Genomic DNA, 20,855 nt, shown 5'->3' on the forward strand with positions numbered 1-20,855 from the left:
AAGTTGCCAGTCACCATTGCTATTCCTATGATCTGCATTTAAAGTTGTTCCTCCATCTCCTCCTCCTCTTTCTTCTTCTTCTTCTTCTTCTTCTTCTTCTTCTTCTTCTTCTTCTTCTTCTTCTTCTTCTTTCATCTTTTCTATCTCCCTCTTTCCCCACTCCTAGTTTCCCTGTCTTTCTGTCACCAGGGCTCCTGAGAAATGGGAGGAAATGACGTGATGTTATTCATATGTCAGGTCAATTTACAGCTTCAGAGAAATGTTATTTAGTCCTTCTAGGTCCAGCACAAAGCCCCCAAGCGTATGCAGCCACTGATTTCCAAATGTAAACTCTCTTAATTGGGAGTTGCCTCATTTCCTTTCCAGCTCCTTTACTGTTTCTTTTCCAGGACCAGTGCTGTTTCTGCAGGTGTGGGTGGGGAAAAGAGTTTTCTTTATAACCTCAGGACTACAGTGTTTCTCCCAGACCGGTACTCTGTCTTATCTCTAATGTGTGTCTCAGGAGATGATGAAAGAAGTCTTTTCTCCACGGGATCTCTCTGGGGTCTGGTTTCTAGGGTTAGACACAAAGGGCAGGTGTTAGCCTTTCTTCCCGACCTTGGGTTGGATTCAAGAGAAGATCAGGCTCAGCTTGATTCTATGAGAAAAGAGATGGCAGTGATTAAGGGCAGGAGTGGGGGCGTCAGGACAGGGCAATGTGTCCCCGATCTGAGGAAGACGTAGGATGTATCCCTTTAGATAGAAGCGCATCCTGGACATTTTTTTTTTTTTAATTCTAAACACTCAGAGCATTCTTCCCAATTCCCCTCCAACCCACACTCCACACCCCAGTAGTTCACTTACCACACTTAACAGTACATAAGCACAGTCCCACATATTCTTGCTTACACACATACACACGCACACACACGCACACATAGAATGCTTTGTCCCACCCACCCCATTCCTCCCTCACAGATGTGGCTCTGCGAACTCCATCTGTACATCTCCTATCGTTCGAGTAAACACTTCCAGTATTTCATAACCCAAAGAGCTTTGGGTGAAGCACGAGAGGGGGAGGAGAGAGAACAACACAAGACAACGCTAAGCACGTCCACTCTTTTTCCTTTCGCTTGTCAAATTACAGCTGTGCTCAGCTTCCGCGGGGGAAATGGTGCTGCTGTCCAGGGACTGGGTGAGGAAGGGAGCAGTTGTCACCCGCTGTCCTTTCCGAGGGGATACTTTGATTCAGTCTCCCTGGTGTTCACGGTTCACTTCTCATTTACTCCAATCTAACCCACGCCTCCTCCCTGTTTTATGCAGCCGCCCGTTGCCGCTGCCTCCGTGTTTGCCTCCCGCTCCCCACCCTAGCAGAAGCAACCCCAGCAGCAGCAGCAACAGCAGCGGCTGGAAGCAGAGGCTGGGAAGCCCAGATAGCTGTCAGGGAGTTGGATTAACTGCAGCGAGGACCTTTATTTATTTTTGTTTGTATTCAGAAAGGAAGGGAGTAGAGAGTAGGAGTAAAGAGGTGGGGGGGGGGGGGGCGGGAGGAGGCAACGGAGTGAGTGGGATAGCCACTGTAGTAAGAATAACAATCATCAATATTAAAAAAAAAAAAAAATAGAAAAGCTGGGGGACGCATGCGCATGGCTGGCGAGCCGCCGTCCCTGGGTGAGGAGCCCGCAGCTAACCGATCCGATCAAGGCAAAGATTTCCGTCTGTCTCCCAGTACTGATGGTGAAATTGTAAGTATCGATGGCTTCTCATCCCCGCTCCTGTGCTCCGCCACCTCCAAGCCCCCCACCTTCCTTACCTTCCCCTCCCTAAAGTTGCGCAACAAAGTAGACGGACTACCTTCGGGGTGGGGAAGTTCTCAGAGCTGAAAGTGGGCAGAGGAGGGGGCCAGGGGTTCTCAGCTTTTTTTTCTCTATTGGGGGCAAGAGGAGAGAAGCTTCTTGCCGCTTTTCTTTGTAGACTACAGCACCTTTTTTGCACAAGGAAGGCACATTTTTCCCCTAAAAGAGATGTACGGTGTCAAGGGACCATTTTTTCAGTCCTTGACTTTCCTCCATTCATTTTTAAGTGCTCTGGTTTGAGTTTGGGTTTTTTCTTTTTTCTTTTTTTTTTTAATGAGTTGAATGTGGAATGAGGAGGAGGGAATCATTAGATCGATTATTTGTGTGGGTCTAACTAGCGATTACAGAATTAAACTGACTAAGTAGATGACTACTAGGAAGGAGGGGGGGTGGTGAGGAGAGCCGGATAGCTTTACATTTAAACTGTAAAAGGCGTTTTGACAAACTAAAGGACATTCCAGGAGCCCGGAAGGGATGAAAACGATTCTTGAACTTGACAGTCAATGGGGGTGGGAGAGAGTAAGTGCAACTGTTAGTAAGGAAAACTAATAACAACAGCAACCATCACCACTCCCTACCCCCAAGAATAAATTATGTCTCTTCTGGAGAAGATACTACCCTGGGGTAGGGATGGTGGAGTAGGAGGAAGTAGGTCGGAAAAGTGATGGAAGAAGTTATTAGATGCCTCTGATTTCAGAGGGGAGTCAGTTACTGCATTTTCAGAGAGCTCTACTTCAGATCTCTAAGGACTGAAAATCTAAGAATATTAATAAACTGAGCCCTCCCAGAAGTGTGGGATTGGGGAGTTCCGGCAACCCCTCCTTGAACAAACCCATGAATTACTAGCCTTCCACACCCCTCAGCTGAAAGATCCAAGAGTTGGGAAAGAGCTAACAACGGAACTGGAGGAAGTTTGTAACTGTCAGGTGTAGGAGCTTCGGAGTGATGGCAACCTAATGGTCTTCAGGCCACTGGCATGAGGGTAGGAGATGGGGGCTCCCACCTCCAAGGAGCAGAAGTGGAGTCTACAATGCAGAAGCCTGTGGCCTCATTCTCTCCTGAGAAGAGCGTCCCCCTACCTGAACACTGTGAAACAGATAAGGGAGCCCTGAAGATACCAAACCCCAAAGCTTTAGGGCTGGGGAGTGGGAGAAGGGGAAGACAGACGTTGTGTGGGTTTCCGAATTCAAAAGAGAAAGAAGGCTGATCCAGAGACGTCCAGTAGGAAAAAAATCTTCCACCAGGAAACCAGAAACTAAAGTAAAAGAGAGGGGGCGGCTAGTGTTCTAATATGAACCCTTTAGCTGAAAGACAGGCAGCGGGGAAGATTATGGGAGGGGGTGGCGGGGGACGGTTGTTGAAGAGAGTGATCTTTTAGCGAGAGAGTTAGCTAGGCTTTAGGCAACTAACGGTGCCATGGGAGTGGAGGAGATGGAGAAGTTGCTACAGAAAAGGCTTTCCCTTTGGAAGAGTCAGTGGGAAAATCCTTCCTCATTACTTTCCCCACTCAGCAAAGGGCAGAGTCCAATACTCATTCCCCCCCCACCCCAGGTCATTTCGTGGGGCTTACTAATTGTAGCTGCCTTCCCTACTTGCTTCCTCAATTACTCAATCGTGAAGATTTTTCTCCTGATTGCATACACTCTACCTAGCCCCTCACTGATCAGTGGGCAGAGGATTTATATTAGTAGTTAAGAAGTATCTTTTTTTCCAAAACATTTACCTTGGCATCCCAGGCACTTGAAATGTCAAAGATGGACAGCAATATTTTCAGTGGCTCTGTATTCTATTACCCAAGTACCCCATTTCCATTCTGTTTATCAACTTTTTTAGTTAAAGACTGAAGATTGTATAGGCTCATACACTTTAACTGTGAGCAGCTAGGTGGTGCAGTGCATAGAGTGCCAGACCTGGAGTCAGGAAGACCTGAGCTCAAATCTTGCCTCACACATTAGTTGAGTGACCCTGGGCAAATCACTTAACCCTAGTTGCCTCAGTTTCCTCACTTGTAAAATGAGATGGAGAAGGATACTCCAATATCTTTGCCAAAGAAAACCCCCCCCCAAAAAAGGGGGTCAGGAAGAGTGGACACTAGTGAAAAAACACAGAAACATCACTTCAGAACTGGAAGAGACTTTGGAGGTCGTTGCATTTGATCCATTGCATTATAGATAAAGCCCAGTGAGGTTAAGTGACTTGGCCAAGGAACTCAGCTATCAATTATCTGAGGCATAATTCAAGCCCAGAACTTTACCCACTAGTAATTCTGCAAGACTGCCGTCCTTTGATAATTTGGCAATACTGGTTGTGATAACATATCTGATGGCTGTGGCTATCAATTGAAAGGTACCAGAGCTATGAGTGGCAATTTATTATTACTATCAAAATTATTTTTTGCTCATATCCTAATTTATATCCATGCACTTCTACTAATCTGTTGGCTGGCACAATGAGTTTGAAATCATACTATTGAAACAAGTCAATATCATAAAAATACTTTTCTCTGAAATAGAATAAGAAGAGTTCTGCAATTTCCGCAGTATAGGAGCACTCAGATGGTTACACAGAGAGTATAATTAGAGACAGAAACTGAACACAAGTCTTCTTAATTCCAGTACTTCTTTACCCAAAACCCATGCTGAGAGAGAGAAGAAGGGAGGGAATGTATGAAGCAAACAGACATAGTCAACATACTACTGAAATATATTTTAAAGATGCTTCTTAACCTACAGGCATTGCATTTATACATAGGATCTACTCCTTATTTTTCAATTCAAGTAAAATGACTGGAAGTGGGGTGAAACTATGATATCTTGGAAGATTTATTTATGCATTTTTATAGCTCCCTTCCACTTCCTCATTGAACAATTTTTAAAATAACAAAAGCCTCATAATAAATCGAGTAGTCCAGCAAAACAAATTCCTTGTCCAAAAAATGTATTTCTTAGTCTTCATTTTAACTGTCACCTCTCTAGCAGGAGGGTAGGTATCATGCTTCATCATCAGTCATCTGTACTAATGGTTTACCATTATATTGATTAGAGTTCTAAAGTCTTTCAAAGTTATTTTTCTTTACAATGTCATTATTGTTATACAATAAATGTTTTAATTCTGCTCACTTCACTCTGCATTAATTCATAGAGATCTTCCCAGTTTCCTCTGAAATTGTCCATTCATCATTTTTTATGGTACAATAAATTCGATTACATTCGTATACCATAATTTGTTTAGCCATTTTCCAACAAGAGTGCACTCCCTTAGTTTCCCGTTTGGTTCTAATACAAAAGACCTGTTATAAATGTTTGTACATATAGAGCTTTTTTCCCTTTTTCTTGTATTTCTTTGGGATATAGCCCTAGTAATAGTATAGTGAGTCAGCTAGCATTTATTAAGCACCTGCTACTATAGGCCGAGCATTGTGCCAAGTGATGGGGATACAGAAAAGACAGGTTCTCAAGAAGTTCACAGTCTAATGGGGGAGACAATACAGAATAAATTGGAGATAGTCTCAGAGGAAAGGCAGTAATATTAAGGAAGACTGGAAAATGCTTCTTGCAGAAGGTGGGACTTTAACTAAAATTTGAAGGGAACCAGGAAAGTAGAAAGAGGAGATGAGGAAAAAGAAAATGTCAAGGATTGGAGACAGCCAGTGAAAACCCTTGGAGCTGGGAGATGAAGTGTCTTGTTTGAGGAATAGCAGAAAGGCCAGTGTCAGTGCATTGCAGAGTACTGAAAGTGTAGGGCATAAGGCTGGGAAGGTAAGGAAGGGATCAAGTAATGAAGGGCTTTAAAAGCCAAACAGAGGATTTTACATTGATCCTGAAGGCAATAAAAAGTCCTTGGAATTTATTGAATGAAGGTGGGTATGGGTGGATGTTGGTATGGTCAAATATGCACTTTAGAAAGATCAATTTCAAGCCAGTGGAGGATGGATTGGGGTGGTGAGACACTGGAGGTAGGGAGCCCAATCAGCAGACTATTGTAATAACCCTGGTATGAGGTGGTTACAGCCTTGACCAGAGTGGTGGCAGCTTCAGTGAAGACTAGTGGGCATATACAAAAAAACTGTTTTGAAGATAAAAATGACAGATGTTGACAACAGATTGGATATGGGGAGGGGAGTGAGAATGAGGAATTGAGGATGTCACCTAGGTTGTGAGCCTGGTGACTGGGAGAATAGTGGTAGCCTCAGCAGTAATAGGGAAGCTAGGAAGGGGGGAAGTTTTGGGAGAAGATGAAGAGTCCAATTTGGGACATACTAAGTTTAAGATATCTATAGGACATATAGTACAAGATGTTAATAAGTAGTTAGAGATGTGAGATGGAAAATCAAAAGCTGGGTCAAAGGACATATATAATTTAGTAGCTTTGCGGGGAGAGGGGAAGCAAAGTTCCAAATTTCTTTCACAGCTCCACCAACAGTGCACTATTATGCCTGTTTTCCCACAGCACGTTCAATATTTATAGTTTATCTCTTGTGTCATGTTTGCAAATCTGATGGAACTGAGGTGCTTAAATTTACACTTCTCAAATTTTCAGTGATTTTAGAGTATTTTTTCATATGGTTGTTGATAACTTAGATTTTTTTCCTTGGAAAACTTTTTTCCTATGCTTTGACACTTTATCTTAATGCAGAGTAGCTCTTGGTATTATAAATTTGAATCAGTTCTATAAGGAAAACTATTAAACTCTATATAGAAAACTATTAAACATATTAAATGTAGTAGAAATTTTCATATGTATTTTTTTCTAAAAACTAACAAACTTTTAGTGAATACTTATACTAAGTAATGTAGGATTTAAAGAAATATAAGAAATAGCCCTGGTCAAACATATTTGACCATAGCATTACCTCAAAGCTGAATTTATATGCACTTCAAAATATGGGAGGTTCAGGCTTCAAATGTACATTTAAATACATTATATAGTTTATAAAGTATTGTATATTTCTGAAATGTTTTCAATCAATTTTGGGCTATTCTTCACAAATTATCTTCCATAATAAAGGGGAAAACTTAAAGAAAGAGATGTTTCTTCCATGTCAATTTCTCCTTCTAAATCATTCCAAATAGAATGTATTTCTTCAGAATTATTTCAAGTGTGTTGAAATTATGTCAAATAATATTGGTTTATCCTATTCATGTAACTTCCAGAAACAAACTGGGTAGTATTTCTACAGTTGTAGAAAGTAGCCCATCTTCTCATCTAAAGAGGATCAGTGTGGGGGAGGCCTTCCTCTGGGTGCTCACTTTTTATGGGTATCAGTGGATCACAGACACTTGTCTGTCTACTACTTGTTGCTCTTACCACATTTCTGACACCTCTTTTTTCGATTATACATTTCCTTAACAGTATCCTTTATACTACGTATTTGAAATAGGTCATTGATAGGAATAGGCTATATCATTGGAAATATATACATAGAAAGTGCATTCTAACCTTTGATATATTGTATGTAATTTATCTTCATTTAGATACCTGCTATAACTTGTGTTTCATTGCCTCATGCTCTAGGTTTACCTAGGCCAAGTTCAATCTATGGGGAGGGAAAGAGGTCTCAAACTCTTTATTTGGCTCATGTCCCTGGGTTCCTTAGAAGTTAGATCATTTTGATCCCATCTAGGAATTTCCTTGAGAAAAATTAGACTACAGCTTAAGCCTAGCTCTCTACAAATGGGGGTCAAAGAGCACCTTAGCTCTTGCACAAGCAGACTTTCTAACTATATACATATATGTATATACATACACTCACACATAAATACACATCCATATGGTAAAGAAAGTTCTTTGCTGTGATGAGATTACAAGTCTGGTAATGTGTGTGCTTGTAAATGTGTATGTGTATGAAATGTTTATATTTCACTCCTCAGAAAGAATTAAAACACACACACACACACACACACACATACACACACACACACACACACACACACACACACACACACAGACAAGCTCAAGGATAATTAAAGGCAACTCTCTGTCTAGGAAGTCTTCCATTCAGGAACCTATGTGGTACTTCAGAGTCATAGCTGTACCCTGTGACTGAGAAGGAAAGGAAGGAAAAACATGAAAGGAAAAACACTTGAAGCCAATAAAGAGACCCCTTTCTCCCTAGTGAGCCCTTTTTTCCTTTAGGTACCTTGTCAGTCCTCTAGACTTATAGCACAAGCCTTTGAGTTCCCTCCCCTCCCCCCCCCAAGGGAATTTTGCATTTGTGGTTGCTAGAAAATCAACCTTCTTTCCTATTAGACTTGCATAGTGTGCACATACCACAGTGGTCTAGCTTTTCTCCTTTTCCTTGTGACTCAGTCCTTTATTACTTCTCCAGTTTGGGAACCATGTGCTTGTTTCAAAACCTGCTACCTGCTGAGTAACTTCAACTCACCCAACTCTACCTTTTTAGTTTCCTTTTGTGTATTATCTTCCCCCAGTAGAATATAAGCACCTTGAGGGCAGGGATGGCCAATCTTTTACTTGTCTTTGTATCTTCTGCACTTACCACAGTGCCTGGCATATAGTAAACACTTAATAAGTACTTGTATCCTTCCTTCCTCCCTCTCTCCCTCCCTCTAACCCTCTTTCCTTCCCTCCCTCCTTCCTTCCTTTCTCTCTCTCCTTCTTTCCTTTTCTTCTCTCTCTCCCTCTGTCCCTTCTTTTTTCTCTCCCTTTCCTCCCTCTCTTCCTCCCTATCTCCTTCCCTTCCTCCCTGTATCTCCCTCCCTCCTTCCCCCTTCTCTCCATTCCTTCCTTTCTTCCTTTTTTCTTCCTCTCTCCCTTCCTCTCTCCCTCCCTCACTCCCTTCCTTCCTAACTTCCTTTCTCTCTTCTTTGCTCGTCCTGTGTACAAGAACTCAATATTGTCCAGGAATTCCCCCATTCTCTCTCCAAGAGCCTGGGTCCAGAAATTCTTGCCACTCCACCAGTGCTGCTATTGCTTGGGATAGGTGGTTCCCTCTTCTGCTCAGGAACCATTTAGTACCCTTGTCATCTGTGGGGCAAAGTTCTTACATGTCTGTCTTTCCCAACAAGGGATTCATCCCTGCTCCGTGCACATCTCAGTTCTTCTCATCTCTGATCCAGTAACTTAGTCTTCTTTGCCAGACCTGGTTGCTGCCTTTGTAGGCCTGAGTCCTTGACTCAATAAATCCACTTATATGTGGCATTAATGGCGATGTACAATACATTCCATAGAGAGGTGCTATTGTTTTTTTTTAAAGGCAGCACTAAGCACTCATTCTTTAACCTTGTCAAGTTGATCAGACTACTTTACTCCATCAAGGTGATGTCATCAGTCTTTTCTATGGAGTCTCCATGTCTTGCACAAGGAGGTCTTTAGGCTACTCCTAGTTGTACTGTCTAGTTATTACATTATCTGCTTCATTTAAAGAAACTTTGAAAGCTCTAAGCTAAAATGTCTTTGTATCCCCAAAGCCTTCAGCAGTGCCTGGCACATATTAAGTACTTAATGTTTTTTGATTAACTGAGTGGTTGGTTGGATGATTAATTCTACTTTGGTCTCACATTAACTAAAATGTCCCTAATGTCAAAATTCCAGCATCTTAGAGCTGAAGAGAACCTCAGAAAACATCTATTCAAACTCCCCTAATTTTAATACATTGGGAAACTAAAGTTAAGACAGCCTAAGTCACTGCACAGTACCACATAATGGTAGAGGCAATACTAAGATTAGAACTTTTATCTCTTGTTTTCCACTCCATGGTTTTTTCCACTACATCACATTGATGATTTCTTATTTACAAGTCCCATATTCTTTAAAGCAACTTGGAGAGTTAGTGGTATTATATAAGGACAAAACACAATCATTTGGGTTTTTTAAAAATAGAAATGGTACACAGATGATTTTTTCCACTGTGGAAAAAAAAGACCACAGGTTAAATCACTTGGACTTCTGTATTATTTGGGCTTAATATGGTCCATTGCACTGGTTAAAATAAAGGATTCCAAGACTTGCCTAAGGTTATAGAGCAAACTAGAGACAAACCAGGATTAAAATTCTATTCCCCACCATTCCAACTATCCAGTTTATTGTTTATTCCATACAGTGATGGCAGTCCCCTGCAGCTCCAAAATGATATAATAACTTCAAATTGGAATTCATTTTGATTCTTTCTTAAATTGTAGAATACATATAAGCTCCTGTAGAAAGAAGCTTTGTAGCCACTTGGAGGGGAATGTCATTATCCTCGATCTTTGTGGGCTACAGAAGGTGACAGAAATAGTCTTATTATTAACCAATAGTCTATCCATAAGTCATTTATCTTACTCCCTGATATTTAATAAAATGAATGAAAAAATCATATTCTAGTATATCCACATAGAAAATACCAACTTCTATGGCAAGTTGGTCCAAAAATAGATTTCAAAAAGCATCTCTAATGTGAATATTTTAGGAATAACATTGCAGAATTTTTCAAATGAGTGTCTGGCATTGCAAAATTATTTAAGGAAATGATGCCTTCCAGGAAAAGTATTTTCAAGGATTTATGGCTGAACCCCTCAGGAAGAAAAGCCAAGGTTATATTTCCAACAAATGAAATGGATATTACCTTTCAGTTTGAATTTCAAGGACATCTACCACATATCATCAGATAGATTCACAGGCCATATCAAGGAACATAGCTTACTATTTCACTTCCCACTGCGGTCCAATATATGAGGCTCTTAGAGCATTATAAAAAAATAGTCAGATCTCAATATGATCAGTGTGAATCATTGTCCAAAGGGAAATGTTGTGAATTGGTACCCAACACTCCACCAGGTGAGTCATGATGTGAGCTAGTATTCAAACAAGTACAATGTCAATCAACTCCTAATACAGTTTAGTATGAGTCAGAGCTTAACATTCAGTACAATATGTATGTGAGTCATTGACTAATCTGGTACCATGCAAATCTGTACCCAGTAAGCTACATGGTACTGTTAGAGAGTATAGACAACACTGTATGTTGTGAGTCAGTTCATAGTACAGTTGAATTGGATTTTGGAGGCCATTCACAATAAAGTGGGATGTGATTGAATGCTCAAATAAGATATAAGTATGATTAGGAATGTGTAGAATAAATTAACATATCTCCCTCCAATATACGTGATCATTTTCTTAGCTATTTTCACAGAGATTAATTTTCAAAATATAATTAATATGATCATTTATCAAAAAAATATTTTGTGTAACTGCTCTCAAAGATCATTAAAGACAATTGAACATCTTTCTAATCTGAGATGCTCACTTTTAATTAAGTGAAATTAATTAATTTCACTTAGGATTTGAAAATACTTTTGCAATACCTGTTGTAATCATATGGACCAGGAGTTCTTAGCCTTTTGTGTGTGGTGTGTGTGTATGTGTGTCATGAACTCCTTCAGTAATCTGGTGAAGCCTAGGGACCCCTTCTTGGAATAATGGTTTTTAAATAATTGGAGAAAATGCTAAGTTTCAGTTAGAGGTATGGGAAAATAAAGATGTAATTTTTTTTCTCATTTAATGGGAGCCCCAAATTGGGATTCCAGTGACTGTAGAATAAGAAACTCCAATCTAGACAAGACTTGCTCAAAGTTAGAGTAGCTGTGAGAAGGATTCAAGCATCAATTCAACTATGGAGGGAAAAAAAGAATCCCTTCTTTTCTGTTCCTCTTTTTACTCTTGCCTGTTTCATCTTGGTTTGTTACTGATTGAAATGAAAAATTGTCCTAATACTCATTGAAGCTGCATTTTGGTTTTAAAAAACCAGGAATATGTTTTATTTTCCTGCTCTGAATTTGGTGAAACCAAACATTTCTAAGAGAATGCAGCAATATTTGCAAGGAGGTTTTGCCTTCATCCCCCTTGTCACCCACTGTTTCAGGTTATACAAACTTTTTAGACCCATGCAGAACCAATCTATTCATTCATAGGACAGGAGGAGCAAGTGATCATCTCTTTGTGTAAATCTATCCAGGGATGCAATTCAAGAAAATTCTTCCCTGGATTACCATTGCTCTGTCCTCAGGTTGGGCAAAATTAGGGAATGAATAGTTTAAGAGCTTAAGAAAACAAATTCTCAGCTTATACAAAAGTATATGAGGTAATCCATGGAATAAAGAAATTATTATTCTGGGTACTCTACATGGTTTGCTCAGAAGATATATGTACATTGTTCTCTTCTTTGCTCACTAATGATATCAAGTCCCAGAACTGTGGACATGTATTTCCACCAATATAATCAACTCTTTCTTTCTTCTGTTTTTTTTTTTACTAATTCCATTTATTCACTTTATGTGAAGAGACAGATGCTTCTCCATACGGAATGGATTCTATTGTACCCAAGGAGTCAGTTTATTCTAGGACTTAAAGTAATTCCTAATTTAAAATTAGAAAATTTTTAAAATTGAAAATAGAGGTGTAGCATGTTATAATGGATAGAGCTAGCCTTGAAGTCTAGAAGATCTGGATTGTGGTCCTGACTCTAACACATAATGATTGTATTACCCTGGAAAAAATCACTTAACTTCATGGTGGTTGAAGCATCTCTGTAAGACTCCAAGTGGCAGAGACTTTGCTAATCTATAAGGGAGTTTCCTAACCTGGGAATATCATATACCAATGAAACTACAGATCCAAGCCCTGTCCTTATCACCTCTGGAAACAGCACATGCTCTTTCAGGCCACTGGGTTTTGTTTTGTTTTTTTAAACTGTGGATTTCGAAAGGCTTGGATCAGAGACTCTTTGATTTGGAGCTGGAAGTGCCTTAGTTAGTGGTCATCTAATCCAACTTCCTCATGGAAACTGAGACTCCAAGGGATAAAGTCAGTGAGTCAGTAAATAAACACTTATTAAGCACCTACAATGTGCCAAGCTGTGTGTTAAGCACTGGAGATTCAAAGAAAAGCAAAACATAATCCCTGCTTTCAAGGAATTCACAGTCTAATGGGGAAGATAATATGCAGGTAACTATATACAAACAGGATATGTACATGGTAAGCTGGAGATAATCAATAAGAGGACACTAGAATTAAAGAAGATTGAGAGTCTTCCTGTAAAAGGTAGGATTTTGTCTGAAACTTGAAAGAAACCAGGGAAGCCAGGAAGTATAAATAAGAGAGAGAACATTCCAGGCATGGAAATGCAAGAGTCAAGAAATGGAGTGTCTTGTGGCATGGAGATCAGTATCACTAGATCATAGAATATGTGGCTGGAGCAAGGGGATGGGGGTGGGTGAGGAGGCAAGGTATAAGAAGACTAGAAAGGTGGGGAAGGGGAAAACCATGAAGAGCTTTGAATAACAAACAGAAGATTTTATATTACAGCCTAAAAGGTGATAGGAAACCACGGGCATTTATTGAGTAAACTTGCATTTAGGAGCATCATTTTGACAGCCCAGAGGAGGATGGACTGGAGTAAGGAGAGCCTTGTGGCAGGGTTAAGTTACTTGCCTAGGGCCACACAGCTAGTATCTGAACCCAGATTTGAACTCAATGAGTCTTCCTGATTCGAAGTCTAGTACTTTATCCTCTGTACCACCTACCTGCCTCAAAGGTATTTGAGGAAATATCAATATGTATATGTATTGATATGTATATATCAATATGTATATTGAAGTTACCTAGTATGAAAGCAGGAATTGAAAGACTGTGAGCCAGTTAATGAACGCATTAAGGAAAGAAGGAAAGTGTCCCAGAAGTCAGTAATTAAGAGCTACCAGAATTTTGATTGGGTGGTAGACATGGTTAAGTCAACATCAGAGAAAGAGGGGTTACTGAGTGATGATGATAGAGAGGGAGCCTGGATGTGGTAATGAGGAGCAAGAAATATTCAAACTCTCCCACTCCTACCAATGGGAGTAGGTAGGGATAGAAAATCAAGGAAAGTCAACGAGTGCTGGAGAGATTGGCCAAGGAGTCTATTATCAGGAGGCAGGTCTCAGTGAGAGCCAGAAGATGAAAAGAGTAGGAAAGAAAGAGATTTAAGATAAAAGCAAGGAACAAAGGCAACAGATGGTGTTGCCTGCCATGCAAGTATTACAGAGAACACAGGGAGATGTACGTAGCATTAGACTGAGATATTGAGACAACACAGGAGGTTGGGTTGAGGTAAGTGGTAACAATGAAGTGACTTTTCAAGATAACAGAATAAATTCAGTAGTAAGTGGCATAACTTGGATTCAGATCCAGGTCCTCTAACTACAAATTTACTACTCTTTAGACTACTTGCTATGGAATAGCAGAATTTAGATTTATTTTAATATGACTTACATCATTAATTTAAACATAATTAATCGTGATTATGGTATAAAATGTTTGCCACTTGTTATCCCAGACACTTTAAAATTTTTCCATATGTTTCCTTTAACAAAATTGTGTTTTAATCCATATGGATAACTGGCTTCCCAGAAGATCATGGACTTGGAGCCTCAATTTTTTTCTTTTGCTCTCAAACTTGGGCTGTCCTGGCTCATGTGCACAGTACAGTTCCTCCTGCATGATTTGTGCCAAGCAGGCATTTGCTGAGACATTAGCTCAGATTGAAAGCTTAAGTATAATCACCTTTTGGCAGCACTAGTTTGAGCTGGATATTCTTGAAAAGACAACTTCCCCCAGCTCCTTTGACAAATGTGTGGCAATTTGTCAAGAGGAAGTAGTTATGTAACAGCCTAGAATATGTCACATTTTCATCAGGGTTAGATTTACAATAAAGGAAATAGCTCACTTTGAGCCCCTTTAAATTATTTACTTGTCTGACCCTTCTTTGCTAGCAAGTATAAAATATATTAGAATGCTATGAACAGAATATCTTAAATAAATTTGTGTTTGGGGGGAAGGTATGGGTTTGAGGAATAGATAATTAACTCCTTAAAGACTAGATTAAAATAAAGAACTGGTAAAGAGTATATAAATATTATGAATCTCAATAAAATTATTTATTTGCCTATACAAACATAACTTATCATCAAGTCCCTTTCTTATCAAATTATCAAAATCATAGAATCATTTTTTTAAAAAATTTTAAATATCCCTGACTTGGAAAGTACATTTGGTTAGTGAATATCATATCTGTTCTGAGAATCCCCAGAATTGGATGTGACTATTTGGTTCATTTGTTAGAAGGAAAAAAAAAATCCTTCAAATCCAAACAAATTGAATTTAAGAGATATATTGGTGCCCTTTTGCATTGTACCAAATTTCATGAAAATTGAGCTCCAATATCCAAGAAGGCATTAGGGTACAATGGAAAGACTGTTAGCGTTGGAGTCAGAAATCCTGTCTGTCCCTTATTGCCTATGTAAACTTGGTCAAATCAATTAAGTCTATGTGCCTCAGGTTCTTCAGCTGTAAAACAAGGGTATTGGACTAGATAACCTTTACAATCCCTCCCAGCCCTAAATGTGTAATCCTGTACCTTAGCATGGTGAAATTTTTCCCTATTTCTATGGCTAATATGTTGTGTCCATCACAGAATGACATTATTGAATATCCAATCATATACAGTTCAAAACAGTGAGGTGGTGCAGTGGATAGAGCACTGGGCTTGAAGTAAGGAAGACTCATCTTCCTGAGTTCCAATCTGGCTTCAGACACCTATTAGGTGTGTGACCCTGGACAAGTCACTTAACCCTAGTTGTCTCAATTATTCATCTGTAAAATGAGCTGGAGAAGGAAATGGCAAATCACTCCAGCATCTTTGCCAAGAAAACCCTAAATGGTATCACAAAGAGTCAGAAATGACTGAACAACAACAAAAAAAACCTCCACAGTTTAAAATAAAGATCACCACTCTTAAGTCCTCTGGTTCTCCATTTTTAGAACTGCATACTTGCTATATATAACTTTTAGTAAGTACAGAAAAAATTTAAAAAGAAAACATCAGAAAGGTCTCTGTTCAGTGAAGCACCTTAAGCATACTAGAGAAGACCAAAACCATGAAGTCTATAGAGTCACAAATACAGTACAAACAACAGCAGGAGAAAGTACAACATTAGCCAAACCTGTGAAGATCTACTCTGGGAGCAGTAAGGGCAGCTTGAGACACTTCTCCCAGGTTTCCTATTAGCCTGTTTTAATCAACAGCAGGCCTGCTGGAAAAAGGACTCTAGAGGCACTTGCTAATGAGACCAAGCAAATGCCATTGTTTCCCTAATCATGGTCAATACCCATGTTAGCCTGAAGACTGGGAAAGTTGCACATCATGTGGTAATTGACTATAGCAAAAATTGATTATTGCCCCTAGATGAGTTATTGTTCTGGGGAGATTTTTTAAGTATTACACATCTGAGGCAGAAAGGTGTCTGAAAGTAGTGCATAAAGTTCTAGACTTGGAGTCAGGAAAAGCTGGGTACAAATCTCATCTCCAAGACTTAACTAGCTGTGTAACCTCGAGCTTCTGGAAACTCTCCAAGCCTTACCATCTGATCCTTAGAGCCTGTGTGACCTTGGGCAAGTGCTTTAGCTTCTATGAACTTTAAGTCATTGGCTGTAAAATGAGGGGGTCAGACTAAATGTTTTCCGTAGCTCCTTCTCTAAATGTGGCTCTAAATCAATGAACTTATGAATAAGGTTGACAGTGTGGTAGAGAGAATTCTCACACTGATGAAATCACAGATCTTTGACCTACTGATAAAGGTCTTATAATACTTTATTTGTTACCATGGAGGTAACTGAACTGTAAACCTCAATCTTTAATTTCCATCCAAGTGCTAGATTTCATTGGAAATCACTAAAAAAAAAAATAGCAAACCATATGTCCATTTGAACATTTTTATCAGTGATCCTTTTGTTTTAATATGGCAAGCTGAATCACGTGTCAAATTTAAGAGGTATCTTGATGCCCTTTTGTATCATACCAAATTTCATTAAAATCAGTGAACTCCCCCTAGAGGGTATATAGAATGAACAGCAAGTGAATATAAAATAGTAAGCAATTTAATGAAAACAGGCACTGTATCAATGAAACAGAGAACAATTCCAAAGCTATGAATAATTAAGTCCATTCATGATAGTATGCTTCAGACTTCATGTCTATTTCCCGAGGAAATTTAAAGTAAGAGATCAAAGTTACAGGGGAGTAGGGGAGGATGCATATATTTTCTCGTTGGTTCAGGGTTAGGAAAAGTTTGAGTAGGAGAATTGAGTCTTGAGTTGGACCTTGAAGTATAGGATTTAGATTAAGAGAAGAAAAGGGGAGAGGACATTCTAGACAGAGGTAGTGGGAGTGGTAGAAAAATTCCGAGTCAGAAGACCTAGATTCAAGTCTCAGCCTGAACTTACTTGAATATATGATCTTAGCCAAGTCCCTTAAGGCCTAGGGACCATAGTTTCACTGTCTAAAAAATGAAAGTTGGGGGAAGGAGAGAAGAAAACAGTATTTATTAAGTACCTACTATGTGACAGACACTGTACTAAAAGCTTTACAAATATCCCATTTGGTCCTATATGGCCCTATAAAATCCTTTCTATCCCTATAACTCCATGTGTATGTGCTGAGTATGTTGGAGGGGTGAAAGGCATTAAATGCCAGGTTAAATACCCTGAACTTTATGTGATCTACAAGTGGAAGCTGTTGTAAGAAGGGCAGTTACATGATCGATGGAACAATCCAGGTAATGAGGACAATCAAATGGTAATAGTGTGACAACAGGAATGAAAAGAGAGATATGGCAGAGCCCAACTCAGCAAGACTGGATAATACTGAAAATAAGAGGCCAGGGAGAGAGGCAAGTCACAGATAACACATAGGTATCAAGCATGGAAGAACTGCTAAAAGGTGGTGTGACTGACACAATTTGGAAAAAACACTGGCTTTAGGGTCAAAGGGCCTGAGTTGGAAACCTACATATATGTATGTGTGTGTGTGTATGTATGTGTATATATTTATATACATACATATATATATATACACACACACACATATATACCTGTATTACTTACTGCTTGTGTCCATGCACAATTTCCTTCTCTGGGACTTTCAGGCTCAACATCGGTAGGGTGATGGGTTTGGACTAAGATGATGGAATGACCTCTGTTGTGATTTCTAGCTCTGAGTTTTAAGATCCTAACTTCCATATAGTGAAGGAAGCAGAAGTAGGAAAATAATATTCCCTATAACAATGTAAGTGAAAATAACAATAGCACAAACCAGATTGAAAGCTGGGTAATTGTAGCGACCAAGAGTTGAGAAAATGAACGTCTCTCCATTCCATTCTGAGGTAGGGGAACGTGAGTGTGAAATAATTGCATGTATATCAGAGATAATTGATATATTCATTGGTTTTCCTGAACCACTTTTTTCTTTAACTTTTATTAATACTTAATTTCAAAGGATGGATCCCTGAGTAGTAGAAGGGTTAGAGATATATTCAAAAATAAAAGTAATGTAAAAACCAAAAGATAAAAATATTTTAAAAACCCATAAAACTTATGATCCTAATTATGGATTTTAAGTAGGGAAGTCAGATGGGTAGGTTTTTATGTTAGCTAATGATGCTTAGGATGGTGATTGTATAAATTGAGAAACAAGAAAGCATGTGATCATAGCTAAATCTGGAGAAACTTTAAGAGGGGAGGGTGATGAACAATGTCAAATACAATGGAGAGATAAAGGAGCATGATGATTGAGAAAATCCCCCTGGATCTGAGTGGGAGGATGTTGGTGATTTAGTAAAAATAAATTAATGGAATGCCAAAGTCAGATTGTCATGGGTTTAGGAAGGCATTATTGGTAAGGAAAAAGAAGCAACAGGTTTTATAGGACTATCTGGAATAAACTGAAAGGTCATGTGAAAAAAAAATTTAAGATAGGAAAGATTACAAGAATACTTATAGACAGAAAGTAAAAAGCTGATGAAGAGGCTGGAGAGGGTGCAGATGAATGCACTTCTCTGTGGCTAAGACAGGATGAGATGAAGAGTGTACAAAATGTTATGCTGTACTATAGAAAAATGGAGTGTGTGTTAGCAGTGCTACTGGTTGGCTCTTAGCCAGGAAACTTAAAGAAGAAAGGGGATAAATAGCCATCCATCATAGTGGAAATGTTTGGGAATCACCGTGATTATGCTCACCAGGAGGTTAGATTGAACAACAGGGTTTCTGCAAGAGCTAAATCATCAGAGTCAAGGGAAGAGTCACTAGCTGAGTCAAGTAAGAGAAACACAAAGGGTAAGCCAGACCTGAATGACCCTGAATCAGAATAAAAGAAGCTAAATGGTTGACAGTTAAGTCAAGTCCCTATAGGAACAAGATGACAAGCAACAAGGTAGAGCTGTTCTCAGTTTCCCTTTGAGAGGACTATCGCTCTGAGCCTCGGGTTAAGAAGACCTGAATTTAAATCTGGCCTCAAACATTTACTAGCTGTGTGGCCCTGGCTGAGAAACTTAACCTCTGTCTGCCTCAGTTTCCTCAGCTGTAAATAGAAATAATAATAGTACCTACCACCAGGGTTTGTTTTGGGGACCAAATGACATAATATTTGTAAAGTACTTGGCAGGCGCATAGGCGGGACTTTCCACGTGTAAGTTGGTCAAATTTATCCTGCCATATTAAAGGAGCCACAACTCCGAATCCCAGAATCCTAACATTATAATGCTGCATTCTATCAATATCATCTTGCTAGAACCCCCAAATTGGGGTAGTGGCTGTTTCTATGAGAATTCTGATCTTAATGACATTTAAAATACATGCATGCATACATACATGTGTATTGTGTAAATACATACACAGATGTGTGTATTCATACAATATGTGTGTATATATGTGTTTACATATGTTTGTCATCCTCAGGAATTTAACCGGGAATAATTAGTCTCTTTTATATCAAGAAGTTTTATAGAAAAAGAAGATCTATGGTGCTACATACCCAAATTCAACCTCTGATATTTACTTGTTTCTATTTCACTGTTGTGTTTTTATACTTTTAAAAAATCAGTTATCTGAGCAAAACTCCCCGAGAAATCCTTCATAATCAGTGTGAACATTCATGTCATCATTCAACAAAGATTTACTGAGTTCTTGATTAGTATGCATGCTGTGCTCCAACCTGTATGATACCAGGGAGAAAAGAATGAGTGTTTTTACATGCAGTTGGGGAAAAATAAAATACTAAATAAAAAGTTTTTTAAAAAAGAAAAGAGTGAAAATAAAGAGAGAAGCAAAGGAGGAAACCAGAAACTTAAGACATCATACCTGCCAACAAAAAGCTAACAATTTACTGGGGAGATAAAACTTCATTAATTAAGATATCTCTAAGCCATGGTTTCCTCATCTTTAAAATGGGTGTGATCATCTTTATCATCAAAAAAATAGTACTGAAACCAGAACACTGTCACAGACAAAGTTGTTGTTCACTGTTATAAAGACATACTATTGGATAGAAAGGTGGTATAATGGTTAGAGCTCAAGACTTAAAGTCAGGAATTTTGGGTTGAAATCGTGCCTCTACCACTATGTGACTCTAGGCAAGGTACTTAACCTTTCTCAGCCTCTATTTTCTCAGCTATAAAACGTGGGAGTTAAATTTGTGATCCATAAAATTTAAGAACAATGGATTGCTAGATGTTAGCATACTAAATTCACATAATCCTCACACTGTGTGCAATGAAGAACTTTCAGAATCTAGAGATTGAACAGAAGAAATCAAAATCATATTGGGAACACAATGAAGTATCCATGATCTCTGTTGTCTTATGTTCTTCTGAAGTCATCCCAAAGGTGCCATCAGTGAGTCTAAAATGGATGTGTTCGTCCTTCGTTGCTGATGGATGCTTTTATATTTTAAGACTTTTATTCAGTTACAAAGAGCAGTCTTTTTATCTAGCTGCATAGTAATTAACAGGACCTGAAACATAAAAAGATTCATAGCAGGGTAACAACTGTCTCCAAACTCCATTAAATAAAAAGTTTAGTAATAGTATAAATAAATATTAAATAAAAGTATAAAATAATAGTGGTAGTAATAATAATAACTGATATGTGTATAGTTCATTAAAGTTTGCAATTCATTTTACATCCATTATCTCATTTGAATCTCACAATAGC

General features: G+C 38.9%; 1 protein-coding gene across 1 annotated transcript in view; it reads left to right on the forward strand.

The window, feature by feature from the left end:
- The first annotated feature begins 1,611 nt into the window (after window positions 1–1,611).
- Window positions 1,612–20,855, forward strand: part of RGS20 (regulator of G protein signaling 20) — a 74,435-nt gene continuing 55,191 nt past the window's right edge. Inside the window, exon 1 of the mRNA XM_072604586.1 lies at window positions 1,612–1,724. Within this exon, the coding sequence (XP_072460687.1) occupies window positions 1,620–1,724 (105 nt within the window). The 5' untranslated portion in view covers window positions 1,612–1,619. The remainder of the gene's footprint in view (window positions 1,725–20,855) is intronic.

This window comes from Notamacropus eugenii, chromosome 4 (genome assembly GCF_028372415.1).
Source record: "Notamacropus eugenii isolate mMacEug1 chromosome 4, mMacEug1.pri_v2, whole genome shotgun sequence".
Lineage (NCBI taxonomy): Eukaryota > Metazoa > Chordata > Mammalia > Diprotodontia > Macropodidae > Notamacropus > Notamacropus eugenii.